Source organism: Mytilus edulis, chromosome 5 (assembly GCF_963676685.1).
Source record: "Mytilus edulis chromosome 5, xbMytEdul2.2, whole genome shotgun sequence".
Classification (NCBI taxonomy): Eukaryota; Metazoa; Mollusca; class Bivalvia; order Mytilida; family Mytilidae; genus Mytilus; species Mytilus edulis.
The window spans coordinates 76,865,973-76,883,728 of NC_092348.1; the positions used below are offsets into that span (position 1 = coordinate 76,865,973).

At 33.1% G+C, this 17,756-nt stretch overlaps 2 protein-coding genes across 2 annotated transcripts in view; both read left to right on the forward strand.

Annotated features, from left to right (window-relative positions):
- Positions 1–7,627, forward strand: part of LOC139524476 (uncharacterized) — a 52,347-nt gene extending 44,720 nt beyond the window's left edge. The window contains exons 9-12 of the mRNA XM_071319263.1: positions 3,380–3,438; positions 4,625–4,661; positions 6,212–6,288; positions 7,151–7,627. Coding sequence (XP_071175364.1) covers positions 3,380–3,438; positions 4,625–4,661; positions 6,212–6,288; positions 7,151–7,203 — 226 coding nt within the window. The 3' untranslated portion in view covers positions 7,204–7,627. The remainder of the gene's footprint in view (positions 1–3,379; positions 3,439–4,624; positions 4,662–6,211; positions 6,289–7,150) is intronic.
- A 5,298-nt stretch (positions 7,628–12,925) lies between these two features.
- Positions 12,926–17,411, forward strand: LOC139524477 (fatty acyl-CoA hydrolase precursor, medium chain-like). The gene is made up of 2 exons (XM_071319264.1): positions 12,926–14,620; positions 16,640–17,411. Exons 1-2 carry the CDS (start codon positions 12,957–12,959, stop codon positions 16,824–16,826), a joined length of 1,851 nt encoding a protein of 616 aa, XP_071175365.1. The 5' UTR covers positions 12,926–12,956; the 3' UTR covers positions 16,827–17,411.
- Positions 17,412–17,756: the final 345 nt, after the last annotated feature.

Here is a 17,756-nt window from a genome sequence, read left to right on the forward strand (position 1 = left end):
GGATAAGCAGCTAATCCAATTCGTACAACAACCTTTAAATCGCATCAATCGATTGAAATGAAAAATAGAAATAACAAATTCAAACTTCAATGTTTTATGTTTTTACATGCGAATCCGCGTTCGTTGAAAATGTTACAAATGAGATTGGAACACAAAAGGTAAAATTGAAGATCATAAGACTATACTGGTATCTAATGATTCAAGAGCTGGACAGCTAATATCGCATCGGTAATGCCCGCGTCACACTGTCCCGATTTTTATATACGATGGACACCCGAATGGGAAAATTGTAAGTTCGTACGAAGTCGGTCCCGATCTCGTTAAAATACCAAAAAGTGACCGAAGCAAGTACGATGAATAACGAAGTCTATACGATGGTGCCGAAACTATGTACGATAGCAAAAGATGGACATACGAAGGTTAACCGAAGACGGGTATTTAAGCTTCATATCTCAACCGAAGCCTACACGATGGATCACGAAGGCTACACGATGGATTACGAAGGCTACACGATGGATTACGATGATGGCGCGATGGCCATACGATGTCTAAAAGACGTCTTGTACAGCTTACGATGCATTTAAATTATATGCCGAAGTCATCACGCGTTTTAAATTGTTTGATCTATGTTGAATATATATTATATTGTACATATCATTTCTGGTTTAATCATAAGACGGAAGACCGTGGGCTTGAAGGGTAAAACTTGACTCTGAGTCTCTGCATATAATGCCACCAAAATTAGGGAGAGGGAGAGGAAGAGGAAAAGGGAGGGGTATGAGTCTAGCAGGAAAGTACAAGACCAAAAGAAAAATAGATATAGAAGTGAACTGTAAAATGTGTGCACTAATCTGAATAATCACCCATAATTATGCCCATGTTTACTGATCTATCTTAAAGGTAAGGTAATGGGTTCGTTGATCCCTTTTATTCAAAAAGAGCTCTTTCCAGGAGAATATTATAATAATATAGACAAAAGCAAGGATGTGGGGGAAGCAACAAATGCGGCAAAATATGACGTATAGAAAACAAAATGGTTATGGAGTAAACATTCGTGTGATAACAACTCAGACGATACATAAAAAATCAGAATAATGAAGAAAAAGTTGGTTTCCCTATATACGTGTACCTGCAGTGTTGGTGTACGAGGCGCGTTTGTGATTTTCATTATGTTACTTGATATGCAAAATTGACAAAAAATAATATTTTACTTGTAAAAGTAAATCCTGAGCCTGTAATAGCTGCTCTTCTTGTTCCATTTGAATTAATAGAAACAACGCTGTCGCCTTTCTTGTTCTCATAGAATTATTTGATATGAGCTCTATGTTTTGTGAACGTCTTTCTTAACTGTCGTATTAGACTGACCAGTGCATATCGCGCATGGCACTTTTAATGTATTTTAGCGCGAAAATTAACTTACATTTAGCTGGATTTATTGCCGTCGTAGTTCTATCTTGTCGCCTTCATACTTTTATTCGATGGCAACACGACGGGATTACGAGGTCTTGACGAAGTCGTGTTGCCATCGTAAGACCTTCGGGTAGCTTCGTGATTCATTCGTGTAGACATCGTAATGTCAAAACTGCCAGATGGAAACGATGGAAACACGAATGCAATACGATGTTCAAAGATGCATTCCCGGTGACATTACGATGGTGAGGATGGTGGTACGAACTCAATACGAACCCTCAACATCGGACGCACCTTCGGGGATTTTTTAACATGTTAAAAAATGTAGAACCCTTCCCGAAGTTGTCCCCGAATGCTAGAACAAGTGGCCGATGGTTCTACGATGGTTAAAGATGACACTACGAATAGCCTGATCTGGATACGATCAGTCCCGATTTTGAAAATTTCCATAATCGTGTTGCCATTTTAACCTTTGTACTTGCATGGTTTTATGAGAGTAAACTATCTATCTATCTATCTATCTATCTATCTATCTATCTATCTATCTATCTATCTATCTATCTATCTATCTATCTATCTATCTATCTATCTATCTATCTATCTATCTATCTATCTATCTATCTATCTATCTATCTATCTATCTATCTATCTATCTATCTATCTATCTATCTATCTATCTATCTATCTATCTATCTATCTATCTATCTATCTATCTATCTATCTATCTATCTATCTATCTATCTATCTATCTATCTATCTATCTATCTATCTATCTATCTATCTATCTATCTATCTATCTATCTATCTATCTATCTATCTATCTATCTATCTATCTATCTATCTATCTATCTATCTATCTATCTATCTATCTATCTATCTATCTATCTATCTATCTATCTATCTATCTATCTATCTATCTATCTATCTATCTATCTATCTATCTATCTATCTATCTATCTATCTATCTATCTATCTATCTATCTATCTATCTATCTATCTATCTATCTATCTATCTATCTATCTATCTATCTATCTATCTATCTATCTATCTATCTATCTATCTATCTATCTATCTATCTATCTATCTATCTATCTATCTATCTATCTATCTATCTATCTATCTATCATGTATCTATCTATCGGCGTAAAAATTGGGACAGTGTGACGCGGGCATAAACAAGTTTTTGATAGCGAATGTAAACTTAAGTAGTGTCGAATTCAGTTGTTCTTTCTCATACATCTGTTGTAGAAGTGATTCTGTAAGAAGCATAATCCTGCTAAATGAAGTCCGTAAAGTGTTAACATGCACATGCAATTGAGATATGAAAACTGCCTACGAGGAAAAGTGGATATGATGGTAGTTTAATGTTCGGTTCAAGCAAAAGAAGACAGTATTATGGTTATGCCACTTTGAAGATAATGATAGAAAACGCAATCTCTGAAATATTGTAACATTTAGGAGATACAAACTCCATATGAACATGACGAAGGTGTTGCTCGAATGTGACAAATATCATTAAAAGACAAAAGAAGGAAGGTTCAATACCTCATACAGGTCTTCGAACAACACATTACAATAAGCATAATCCGTATCGAACGAAATTTGAAACAGTTGAATAGGAAAAACAGTAACCAAGCTTGAGAAAAAATGTGTTGTAATATACACATGTCGTGATTATATCGTTGCATCGGTATTAGAAAATGAACGATGTTGCCTAAAAAATCATGTTTAAATGCAAGCATTACATAATAAATGTCTAGCTTATTTTATTCGTTTATCCCAAAGAAAGCGTCGTAACATCATGAAGATGATTCTGATCAAATGATTTCAGATGACTGAAAATTCTATTTCAGAACCTGAACCATTTTCTATTATTTGTTAAGAATTAAGTGCTTTAATTGTGAAGTTTCTCATATTAGTGTCCTTTGTGATTTTTTTTTTTTTTTTTTGTATTTTTATATTTCTCAGTGAAGATGTGGTGAACGCTGAAAAACATATATACAATGAGTTGCAACATGTAGGAAATGGTAAGTACGATATCATTGTATTATGGTCTCACTATGCATGGCATGCAGGTATTGATCAAAATCAAATGTTTGTTATGAACTGCAATATTACGTATCATATATCCTCTTTGGTTCGACAATATAATCGCACCTTTTCCCATAAATTTGATTCATTTGCATTGTTACTTGCGATGCACAAATTCAAACACAAACATGTTGGCAAACCTAGAAAACATTTTATCAAGTTCAGCCTTGAGGTCGACTCAAAAAGGAACAATGTTCGTGAGAAAAGGAGTTCAAATGTATACCGTTGGCTGTCTAAAACTCGTCATTTTTTCAATTCTGAAATCACGAAAGCAAAAACGGAAAGCGTTCTTACACGAGTTTATTTGTCTTTAATATGTCTACTCTTGGACTCATAATACATACACTCGAAACATGAGATACAAAACAAAAAATGTGCAAAGTTTTAGGATGTGTGATTTTACATATATTAAAAAAAGGAACACGCCAGATAGACTAAGTGCTTGTCCAAAGCTTCATAATAATTTGATAATCCTTTCTTTTAAAATAACTAGATCCAATTTGATAGCCGGGATGACGTAAAAACGACGAATTAAAGAAGTCAACTTTATTCACAACTAATACAGGACAATGTTGTTGCTTAAATATTACACCATTCCAATCTTTTGTTTTCCACAAGTTCAAGGTCAAATCTGATACCGTTACCAACAGTTACCTGTTATATTATCTGTACGTTCCGCCTCTGTCAGCCACACCATGAAACGGTGTATTTGAGATTTGCTATATACAAGGGTCATAATCACACATGAAATTAGTCATTATGCAGGGATTTCCACCAGATAAATTCAATCATTTACAAAAACAATAGTATATGTCACATGTAGAATCCGGTTGCATTAAAAAAGCTGGACGGATTGAAACATTATATTCTTTTAAGGTTAAGCTTGTAGATTTTGAAAGTAGGGAACAATGTGCACCTTATTTTCGCAGGATTATACGAATAATTTTTAAATATCTAGTCTACATATATGGCGAAGGTACTTTAGTTCAGTTTGGACCCGTAGGTGTTCAATAATAGTGTTTAAGTTGGAAATATGCAAAGTTGTTTGCTGAAGTAAAATTATAAAAGAAAAAAACATTATCAAATGAATAAATTATACGATAATCTCTATTGTTTTAACAGATTCATCTGTGATGGACCATATATCAGATGAGACAAGGTAAGAATACTATTTTACAATAACTATTTGCGATATAAAGTAAAACCAAAGTTTCAAATCAATTAATAAAATTCTGGTATGAAGCATTACAACACATGTCATCGACTGATATTGTTTTTGTATCGTCTATTGTGTCTTTTGTTCACGCATCGTTGTAAATAGGATGGAATTTGATGCGACTGTCATACAAATGAGCGGTTTAGCGCTATAAAACCAGGTTCAATCCACTAGTTTCTACATTTGGAAATGCCTGTACCAAACCAGGAATATGATAGCTGTTGTCCATTCGTTTGATGTGTTTAATCATTTGATTTTGTCATCAGTATTTTTGTGGTTTTATTTTTTGTGAGATTGTCTAATAGGTGAAACCTTATTTTTATTTCCCGTGTAAAATCTTGCTGGAATTTACGGTCTTGCAATTTACCAACATCATTTTTTCTTTTTACGTTTACGTAGGAAGACAACTTTTTAAATATTTGTTTAATGTTTGCAATAACTAGATGGTTGTCACTAGCAACACCTAGCACCCTAGTAACACATACATCTTGTAATGAACTTTTCAACTTTCTATTGAAATATGGTCTTTGGGGTATTTTTTCGATACCAATTGGCGAAATTTCTGTCAGCTTATATATCTTTATGAGGGGAGAGAGTATCCCCTATTACTAAGTTATTGGCACTAGATATATCTAATAAACATCCTCCATTTTCGTTGATTTTGCCACACTCGTATTTTCCCATCACTCTCTCATTCCCTGTTTTATCATTTCCAACTTTGGCGTTCAAATCATCCATTACCATTGTAACATCATGGTTTAGTACTTGTTCTATCTCAGATTGTATAGCAAGATAGAAATCTGTTTTCTCTTCTATTTGCTACATTTGTTGGAGAATAGCATTTTATGCTGTTTAGTTTTCCCTGTCTTGCTTGTATATTTGGGTTTGTGTTTAAAATCTATTTCCGTAAGGCTGCTTTCGATGTGTCGTCGTTGTTTACTTAAGAATTGAATGCTCTTTTTTGTAAATTTATTGGAGTGTAAAAGCGTTGACCGAAGTACATTTTGTATGAAGCGCGGAAGCGCTTCATACTTAAAATGTGCGCACGGTCAACGCTTTTACAACCCTATAAAGTTACAAAAAAAAGCATTCAATACTTATAATTACATTTTTACCTATAGGATCATGAAAACACGCCTTTTATCAAGTTTTTATTTCATTTACCTGTGCACTTTATTGTGGGACTTCGTGTCATCATGAATGAGAAGTTTTATTGAGTGATACAACTGCTTAAGGAATAACACATGATGTGCAGTTAGCCAATCAGAATAACGTATTGTAATGAAACATACATCTAATGTAATTATAATGCATTGGACGTGACGTTACGTATCTCTGTTTATGGGTATTTCCACAAGTTAAACATAAACAAAATTTGACGACTAGTTTACATTATGTTGAAATAACTGGAATAGTATTTTGTATTTGCATATAAGTATTGTAATTAAAATACTTTACCTCACAATTACATTTTCTGCATCATGAATTTTCAGCACCTATTATAATGAATGTGGTACAATGACAAACATAGATACAGAACATTATCAAAATATCAACAGACATAACGAAGGTAGATATATTAAACGACATAAGAAGTTAAGAGTTAGTACATATGTATCTTTGAATGCATGGGTCTTTGATTAACCAGTCGAACGAAATAATAAACGTAGGGTTGAAATAAAAAGGCAAAAACTTAGGTAATCAAACCTCTAGCATTGTGCCTGTCAGAAGTCAGAACTGTCATCATGCAGTGCTTGACTAATAGTGTGTAGTAACTTATAGTTCAGTGGCGGATTCAAAACTTTAAATAAAGAGGGCAATGACTGACCTAAAAGGAGGGGGTGCTCCAGTCACGCGTCAGTGATTCCCTATAAAACCAACCAAGTTTTTACAAACAATAGGGGGTAGGCCTGAGACCTCCCCCCCTGATCCGTCTATGTAGTTATAAAAAAAGTATTGGTGGTGTGGTCGCAAATGAGACAACTATCCAGCAGAATTCAAATGGTGTGGAAGTAAGCAATTACAGATCTCCGTGCGTCTTTCACTAATGAAAAGCACATACTGTATAGTCTGCTATAAAAGGTTCAGTATATCAATCTAAAAGTATTTACTTAAAATTTGTTTACCAATGCTAATTACATCAACGCATGTCACCTATCTTTCTGATTCTTTCGAAAACCAGAAAAATTATGTGAATTATGAATTATTAAGATGTTGCAGAATATAGAACATATCTTATTGCAAAGTATCTTTTGTTTCATAACAAGACATCTCTCCTCGTCCCCTCATACCTGACATTCAACCCTTTTGTTTCTCCAATAATTTCTGATTAATTGTAAGCTTTCAAATAAATACATACTCAAATGATATGAACATCATAGTTCTTGTCTGAACAATTTGCCTCATATAAATTATAATATTTTATATTTCAGCTGCTGATTGTCAGGACGAAAATCCTCCTGTTTATATAGAATTGAACATTTAATATATTTTAGCTGTTATTTGAACGACCATCACAAAAAAGTTGCCTAACATAGTGGACGCTTATATCGGCATGATATACCCCTGCACAACATAGTTATCATGATTATTTAACTTAGCAGACACGGTTGTCTAATTATGTGACGGTAACCATAGAGACAAGTTTAGCATCATTATGGAAGGTTGGGGACATTTTTATCAGCATTTAAAAGTAGTGGCGTACGATTTTAACAAAACTTTTAATCGTGGTTACATTTAGACTTTTCATTACTAAACATTAGTTTTTATCAATGCTTAATATAGTAGTACAACATAAAAACAGTATTAACATATTGTCATTACATAAATAACAGAATTGTGTATCAACGTGAATTATATTTCAAATATTGTAAAACCTTTTTTGTTACTTTTAAATACTTTTTACTAACAGATCTGTGGGGTTTTTTTTCTTGAGATTGACTTTGATATTATTGTTCAGACTCAACAACAGGGCAGTTGTTTTTTTCTGCTGGATCTTTTTCTATTCGAAGAGATTTTTTAAAGAAACCCCTGTTTCTTTTTGTCGATGATTGGGATATGATATATTTGTATGTGTTTGTATTTGTAAGTCTGTGATGATAGGATTTTGTCAAATGAATATTAATGACGGAAACATCGTATGGATATTTGATGTGTTCAAATAAATGTAATTTACTAAAAACAAAACAGCTGGCTGGCAACTGTTAACATTTTTTGACATATTCAAATATATAATGTTTTCTACAAATCAATACACTAAGCAACGAACATTATGTCAAACGGAATAAAGAGTCGCAAATATGTTTAGAAACGATTTACTCTTCACAAATGATGGTATATGAGCTTAAACTACATACCAGGCTTACAATGTAATACGCGTGTTCTGTCTTGCACACAAATACATCTATATCCATTTTTTTTTCAATCCGATTTAGTATAAATGTTCACTTAAATCATCAATACGTAGACCTTTCAAAAAGATAGATATGAATTTTTATCATATCTCTTTTTTATTAAACATGTTTATTAGTAGACCATTAAAAGTCGAAAGTTGAGAGTTGAGGCTTGTAAATAAGGGATCGTTTCTAAATGTAGGTGTAAAATCGATTTACTCGAGACATCTATAGCTTTTATATTATTGTTAACAATAAATATAACATAAATGGTTTATCACAGTTTGATAATCTTTTTAAGTAGTCACCCTGCTTGCAATGTTGCTCGTTCTGCCTATTTTGTACTAAAAACTCCTGTCCTCCCTGTTTTCAAATTTCATACTGGCACACACACCTCCTTTTTCCCATTAAAATCAAATGGTAGCTCCCTAGAAGTGTATCGATAATTGATTAGTTCATTGGTGCATTAAAATTGCTTGTTTTCAGTTTGCATAAAGAAAAGCGCATAATACATGCTGAATAAGTCATTGATTGATTATTTTTTAAATGACCAGTGACAAATATTTTAAGAGCATTATGTATTTACGCTGAGAAATAGGCTAAAGACTACTCCTCTTCCACCTTCTAAAAGAGACTGGGCGGGTGTCGCTCTCTCGGGACAGGTCTAACGTAACGGGTAAAACATACGACGAAATTTCAGTTTCATAAACAAGTTAAGAGACAGGTCCAATCATTATTACAAATGAATTCTAAATACACACATATACCACGAATAAAAATAAATTTCGACGTTCTCCAGATAAAAGGAATTTCTTAAAGGAAAGTGCATGCATATTGTTTTTCGATGGTATGTAACATCTACTCAAGGCATGTTTGTAAATGCAATTTATAAAAAAAAAAGATCTTTTTTTGGAATCGTCAACGAATACAGATGTTAAATCTGTGCTTGCTTTTGAATAGCACTGACATCTATACGTATCAGATGTTGAACTTACCCGAAAATATTTGAAGTGTTTCCTATCTCCTTGAAAAAACACCACAAGCATGTATATTAACATTCTATATGAATAAAAATTGAGTCAAATATTTGTCACTGGATGTCACGGTTATACCCAATTCAATGTATTAACCCAACATAATTCATTTGTCTTATCAGATTGTGACTTTAAATCTTGCTCAGTAGGTGCACTGGACTCCAATATTAATTGAGTAGCATTGTCAGTTTTCCTACTGACCAAGGTCGGTAGTTTTTCTACTGCTTTCTCCATCAAAAGATTTCCCGTCACGACTGAAACGGCACAATGGCACTTTTTAAAGTGGTGTTAAACACCAATCAATAACTTAACCAGCTTATTTGAATAATAATTATTAAACTGTAAAGCAATAAATCATTTAATCAATCAAATGAATAAGGCAAAACAATTGAAACTCGTCAAAATACAAATGTCAATTAATTAACCTACCTTTTAACCAAGGTTCATATTAACTGTTTCTTGTTTCTCGTTTTTATATAGATTATACCGTTGGTTTTCCCGTTTGAGTGGTTTTACACTAGTAATTTTTGGGGCCCTTTGTAGCTGGCTTTTCGGTGTGAGCCAAGGCTCCGTGTTGAAGGCCGTACTTTGACCTATAATGGTTTACTTTTACTGATTGCTACTTGGATTATCTTGGATGGAGTGTTGTCTCATTGGCATGTTACTTGAAACTTATTACACTTGTTGCTTATGATATGATCTTTCTAATTTTAAAGCCAAATTAGACTTTTGACCCAATTTCACGGTCCACTGAACATAGAAAATGAAAGTGGGAGTGTCAGGTTAAAGTTTTTGGTCAAGGTAGTTTTTGATGAAGCTGAAGTCCAATCAACTTGAAACTTAGTACACTTATTGCTTATGATATGATCTTTCTAATTTTAAAGCCAAATTAGACTTTTGACCCCATTTTCAAGGTCCACTGAACATATAAAATGAAAGTGGGAGTTTCAGTTTAAAGTTTTTGGTCAAGGTAGTTTTTGATGAAGCTGAAGTCCAATCAACTTTAAACTTAGTTCACTTGTTGCTTATGATATGATCTTTCTAATTATAATGCCAAATTATACTTTTGACCCCAATTTCATGGTCCACTGAACATAGAAAATGAAAGTGGGAGTTTCAGTTTAAAGTTTTTGGTCATGGTAGTTTTTGATGAAGCTGAAGTCCAATCAACTTGAAACTTAGTACACTTGTTGCTTATGATATGATCTTTCTAATTTTAATGCCAAATTAGACTTTTGACCCCAATTTCATGGTCCACTTAAAATAAAAATGAAAGTGGGAGTTTCAGGTTAAAGGTTTTGGTCAAGGTGGTTTTTGATGAAATTGAAGTCCAATCAACTTGAAACTTAGTACACGTGTTCCCTATAGTATAATCTTTCTTATTTTAATGCCAAATTAGATTTTTACCCAAATTTTACCCAAATGTAGTAGCAATCAATTTCCTTTGATTTAGACCATATGGGCTCCATATATTCAAACCTTCGTATCACGAGAAAAAACACACACTTGTCCCATATTCTCAATCTGATCCCGCAATATCACACTAAAGTATAAGTTACATGTGTTATGTCAGGATAAAACTAGGTAAGTGTAATGTATAGAATATATATCATTCCGATGAAAGACTTCAGGAGTATTTTTTTTTAAATCGTCGATAGATATTTTTATATAAGATACATTCGTCTATTAATAACTGTACAGTAGTGCATGTTTTCATATTCTTCCACGATTTTGAATCAAACTTATGAGTTGTACATGCACCTGTTTGGTCTTAAAATCATTGGTATTGTTTTTTATTCATTATTGTCACTTGATATTTTATAGATTTATTTTTCGTCCGTTCTATTTGGAAAAAGATCAGTTTAATCATTTCTAAGTTAGGTTAACACTTGAACGACATTAAAAAGCTAACATAATAAGTCTACCTAATAAACATTAATTTACTTCAAATTTAAGTCAGAATTAAAGTTTAATATCTTATACCTTTAATTTAGTACCCTTACAAGTTGACTTTATATAGAAATATATATTTAAATATTGCTGATTTATAAATAATGACTACATGTAGGTAAATAGCCAGCAGAGAACAAAGGTAAGTTAAGTTTTACAGGTATTTTGATGGTAAAAAGGAGGAAAAATAGTTTACGCAGTTTGGATAAATCTAAATGATGCACTTGTTCTATTATCAATTAGGAATATAACATATCTCTTGAGAAATATTTTACATCAACTTGAAAACAAATTAAAATGAATAAAAGACACATCGAAACAACATTATTGTTCATCATGAATATTGCTAGAGGTCTTTAACTTTGACCCTGTGTTAAACGGACCGACTCAACATTTGGTTCGTGTCGTTATTCGTACATTTGATGCATTAAATAACATACCGCAAATTAGTAAATACAAGAAGTCTAAATCATTGATAAAATGGTTCCGGCAGGGAATTTTGTTTGGATTCGTGTTGACCAATCTTCAGTTTTCAGCACCAAGAACAGTTTGTTAACCGAATTTTTCATGTACACCTTTTTTCTATGAGTAATGACTCATAAAAAAAAATATGTGGTGTGGTTGTCAATGAGACAATTCTTCACAAGATACCAAATGACTCAAAAATTAGAACTATATGTCACCGTAAGGCCGTCAACAATAAGCAAAGCCCATACAGCATGCTCATTGGTTGGTTTGGAAATACTAGGATAAATAATAGCACTAGAAGCTACGAAATGCAAAAAAAAAAAAAACCAGAATCATGTTACATTTCATATGACTTTCCCACGCAGTGATAATTTGCACTCAGGAGTTTTAACCTTAGTTTTGTTGATTACACATAACATGTTCTTTGTGAATTTTACCCAAAAGAATCTAAACATTAGATAAAGCTGTACAGTTGACTGCTTACTTTCTACATCTGTCAATAAGATGTTTTATTCACCGGTACTAATAAATTCACCACATAGAGAACCATTAATCTTAGTTGATAATTACTGTGTAACGCATGCGACTTGCATAGGACTCGTGTCCAATTACAGATATTTTTCAGATGGAATTATATTTATTATATTTTATTTTTCATACAAAAGTTGTTCTATAACACATGATAGATTAAACACTTGCAAGTGAGCAGTGACCATGCGAACCGAAGGTTGTAATTTTTGTTTAACTTATTATACACATATTTGCTAAGTAAAGAACTATTACAGTTTATATCAACGCTCAGTAAGAGTACATATGATTCAAGAGTATTTGGTTATAATTTGGATTTATTAAATCTTAATAAAACCTGACTGTAGAAAAGTTTTGCAGTCATTAATTTTAACAATAGTGGTGTAACAATACACGATTAAACTTACTTTTTAAAATCATAATATTCAATACGATTTTTAAGTCCTTAACAAATAGCTACATGTAAAATTAAAAGTTTACAATAAGAAACTTTAAGGTGATATTTATACATAGGAATTTGAGTCCATATTTGCACGAGAGCTGCTTTAAATATATATTGGATGGCCATGTCGGACTGACTCTACACGCCTTTCACAGTCTGTTTTTAGCTTGATGATTTAGGTCGATGTATTATTGTGGAAACCAATTTTCGTAAACCGTGATATTTCACTACCTTCCTATGAAAACACAACAAAAGATTCGGTTATTTGGCTTCAAAGTTGTGAAGGTACATTAGTGGGGTTAGATTCTCAGACAAACACTAGAAAACATAATTTTAAGATGTAATTTATGATCAATGTTAAACTGCGAAAATAAACTTTTTAGTAATTGAAATTAAATAAATATCAATATATTTATCTATAGATATGCTTTTGGTTTCAATGCAATTTAGCACCAACCTTAGAAGAAGTATGATTCACCAAAGATTTCAGATATCAGCATCAACTTCAACTAAGTTTGACTTTTTGTTTCTTTTGCAGTTATATATTTTGGAAATGAGATTCTTATTTTGTTCGTTGTACCTATCGATCCTGAATACAGTAATTACAGAAAACACGATAGAAACTGCGTTACTAGAAACTTCATTGGGATCGATTAAAGGCATAAAGGGAGTATTTGCAGAGACAGGGGACACTTTGTACGAATTCCGTGGAATACCATTCGGAAAACCTCCTGTTGGATCTCTGAGATTTAAGAAACCAGTGCCGTTCGGGTTATGGAACGAAACATTAGATGGTACTGCCTTTCGCTCGGCATGTCCACAAAACATCCCGGATTTCATGCCTGAATTATCTAGACCTTCAACATCCGAAGACTGTTTGTTCTTAAATGTGTACGTACCAAATTCATTAGACAAATTGAATAACTTTTCAGTGATGGTCTGGATTCATGGCGGGGGATTTGAAGTTGGGTTTGGAAATGAGGAAGATCTTTCGCGAATGGCTATAGAAGGGGACGTTATAATGGTCAGTTTTAACTATAGACTCGGTATTTTTGGATTTTTAGCCATAGGCCACCCAGCTGCACGGGGTAACTATGCATTATGGGATCAGAAATTAGCTTTACAGTGGGTTCATGATAATATTGAAATGTTTGGCGGGAATCCGAATTCCGTGACTATTTTCGGAGAATCTGCAGGCGGCTACAGTGTATCACTTCAATCTCTTATATCTTCAAATAATGGTTTATTCCATCGTGCTATTGCTCAAAGTGGAGTCCATAGTAAAATCCTAATGCGCAAACAGGATGAAGTTCAAGAATATGCAAATCAACTGTCAAAAAAATCGATGTGTCCACTGGGAAATGAGTACAAATTCGTAGATTGCTTAAGACAAAAACAAGTTCAAGAACTTTTAGAAATTGCTGACTTTTATCCGACGGTATCAGAAGACAAATTAAAAAGGCATATCTTTTTTAAATCGCATAGTTATCCTGTCGTTGATGGCGAGTTGTTTACCGAAAACCCTATCGTTAGTTTAGAGGACAAAACGTCTGCTGTTTCTCAGTTTTTCGGATCTCTTGACTTTATTTCTGGAACAACTTCTAATGAAGGATCATTATTATATTTAATCTCATTTCCTGAACTGCAAGAATTTTATATATTTAACGTAACGGAAGGAGTTCCACACAAAGTAGCGTGTGAGGGAATAATTGCACCTTATGTTGAGAAGTATCTTAGAGTCGACGGCAGTATTAAAGAACAAATGTGCAATTTTTACAAAGCGGGTGCATCTACCAGAGAACAGAGTCTAAGAGCAACAGAACTCCTGGCAGATGTCATGTTCACATATCCCTCCATAAAAATGTTGGAATTCCACGCAGGTTTGAAAAATGGAAAAACTTACCAGTATTTATTTTCTAAGACTAGTCCAGATCCCTTTGGAGGAACTCCCCCTGAATGGTTTGAAGGCTGTGGGCATGGAGACGATCTAATATGGCTGTTTAAAGTTGGAGACCATGAAATTTCTGATGATGAGAAACAGTTTTCTAAAAACTTAATACAATATTGGACTTCTTTCGCAAAATCAGGGTAAGTGATACATGAAGATCATTTTTTGTTTTATTGTTTTTGTCTTCTGCAGGACATTTTGATGACTAATAAAGTCAGTTTGTGTATGTATAACAGGACGATAGTTACCCTTGAACACTTTGTTAATGTTTATGCTAAGCCAATTCTTTTCTATCTACACCCTCAATGTAGACTATAATTCTATAGACATATAGGCTCTCCAGGACTTCTCCAACCGACAATAAAACCCATGTCATAGAAGGGCGTCGTTGTAGCGTCGCACTTAATTATAAATATGCAGTCATGTACTGTTGGAATGAGAACGTCACGGTTAAGGAGGCTCGAGGGTATAAAAATTTCAGAAAAAAAATTAAACATTTGTTTTTCATTAAAAATTTTATTTATTACCTTTTGTAGTTGTTACCTTATCATATGGTACAAAAACCATTAAAACAATCAATTCGTGTTGGCCCCAGATGACTTTTAAAATGTATACATCATTGAAAAAGTTCCAAATTATCTCCCTTTGGTGGAAATATGCCATTTTTGGCTTTAAAATTGAAATATCTTTTTTAACTCATCGGTGACCTATATTTTTTAATATAATTTCCATATAGAAGAAGAAGAAGAAGAAGAAGAAGAAGATGCTTTATTTCCATAAAATGGGCTCACAAGGAGCATAATATAATATCATTGTAATATAATATTCTTTTACAAATATAATAAACAACACATAGTTACAAACACAAATAAGAAACAACAGTTATCACATATTAGTATATATATAAAACCTTTGTCTCAGGCACACCTCTGGAAAGTAACAAAAAAGAATACTGTGAGTAGGCTAAATATATCTAGCTGAACTGCAAGAGGCACCTAGGGACGGTGCTATATGGCATGGTGGGTGCATATTAAAATGTGTTTCGGGACATTATTGAATGGTAAGATATTGTAAGAAGTTGCACATAAATGGTATGTCATCCTCGTGCCTGGTGCAGAGGAGTCAGTACTATTTAAAGTTACACAACTGCAAGAGGCACCAAGGGACAATGCTAATTGACATGCCAAAGTGCACAAATTACAAAAAAGATAAAATATTACCAGTTTAATAAAAAAAATAATAATATCGCAAACAAGAAGGTAATAGAACTTGTACGATGTGTCCTGTACCCCACCATGCCAACCTTGTGCCTAGTGCAGAAAGCCTGATTAAATACTTATCTTTAAAGTTATATTTTATCTTCATCAATTAACTCACAGACAGATATCAAAATATCAAGATTCTCTACATTAAGAAGCCATATCAGTTTTTGGCTAGGAATCAAATGCTTAAAGTTTGGGCATAGTAAGTCAATAGTGGAATTCAAATAATTTCTCTTATCTAGTGATGATGTACATGAGAATAAAAAATGTTTTTCATCATCAACTTCATTTGAGGTAAGCTGTACTTACAATGTAAACTAAATTATTGTAAAATTTAAGCGATTTCTGTAATATTAAATTTCTTTTTTTTATCTCGATATTTAGTTTACCTTTATTTCTCCTATTACTTCAACAGAAAAAAACACCTTTACAAAAATGTATGCTTCTTTCGAAGGCAGATTGTGAGCGCAAATGAACGGTGACCCCACTTTTTTATTTTATTTTTCTATTAACTATAAGATAAAGTTCATTTATAGAAACATATAGAGAAATCCTATATAAATGATTTAGACCCGCGAACCTCCTTAAATCCGAACTGTAATTTAGGAAGAATGCCGCGCTCTCTGCAAGTAAGATAAAGATGTAGCAATTACTCTTTGCGGACTCCGGGGGTGACCTGTTGCAAGGTCATTTGTTTATCTATTTTTTTTTATAGTAGCAGTATACCTGCCCATAATACATGTCGGCCAACTTGTAAAGCCTACTTGTTTGATTTGTAGATAATTTCAAATCCTCCTAAATATTTACGAAATATTTACATTAAACGTTAACCATACAACAATCAATCAATTTATAAATATTTCCTATTTTGTTTTATGTGTTTCTTTTGTATTACAGTAGACCAATAGGTGGACCTGGATCGATGTTCTGGATACCATTTGATTTGAGCGGACGGATGTACTTAAACTTCGATATCCCAACAGTTCTTCGAAGTTTCTACAAAATGGAGACTTCTGAACTATGGTCAGATATATACACACTAATAGAGATAGATAATAACAGAGAAGAACATGACGAATTATAGGATAAAAGGACTGGTCTTTACAAACAGGTGAGCTTTTCTCATCACTTGTCGTCCGGCGTCCGTTTACTTTTGCAACAACAAAAAACTAACACCGTCGTAATTTATTTTGATCCGTTCCGTATTCGAACATGATTTAACACAAACCTGTGTACCATAAATTACGATTGGACAACATTTTCCGGGACATTTCTCTTCATTGGTGGAATTTTTGAAGATTTAATTGATCAAATCATTATACTGATTAATTACTTTTCATCAAAAATCATTCTGTATCGCATGCGCAGTAAAATCATTCAATACAACGTCCGGTCATCTGATTTGTCGTCAAGCATCCCAGAAGATAAACTAATTACAGTGTCTTCAGTCACGCATAATTCCGATTCCTTGGTATATTTGACGCTACTTTAGAGGAATGAGGTCATTATAAGATAAAGTTACGGCTCCACCACATGCTATCTGAAAACCACTTCTATACTTATCTTCATGAATGTAAAATCAACAAAGATTTGAAAGATAATCAATTGGAAAATTATATGTTCAATCTAATGATAATTTTATTATGTCTCAATAAAGACAAAATATTAAAGAAACTCGGGAACTTTTTTTTATCTATTATAGAACATGTGAACATTATTGGCTCCTTTTCAATGTACTCATAAGTACTCAGACGAAAAAATCGTAGTTTTTCATATATGTATAAAAAAAAAAAAAAATGTCATATGATTGCCAATGAGACAACTCTTCATTTTATGTTTGTTTTGTTTACTCATCATTGTCAAAATAATTGAATTTAATACGACTGTCAGACACGGAAATTAAAAACTATTTGTTACCATGCAGCCTTCAACAATGAGCGAAGCGCATACTGCATAGTCAGCTATAAAAGGCCCCGAAATGACAAATGTAAAATAATTCAAACGAGTTAAATTC

Coding starts and splice junctions, on each gene's coding strand:
- LOC139524477 (XM_071319264.1), top strand. CDS start 12,957: ATGCTTTTGGTTTCAATGCAATTTAGCACCAACCTTAGAAGAAGTATG. Junction 14,621..16,639: donor ACTTCTTTCGCAAAATCAGG/GTAAGTGATACA, acceptor TTTGTATTACAG/TAGACCAATAGGTGGACCTG.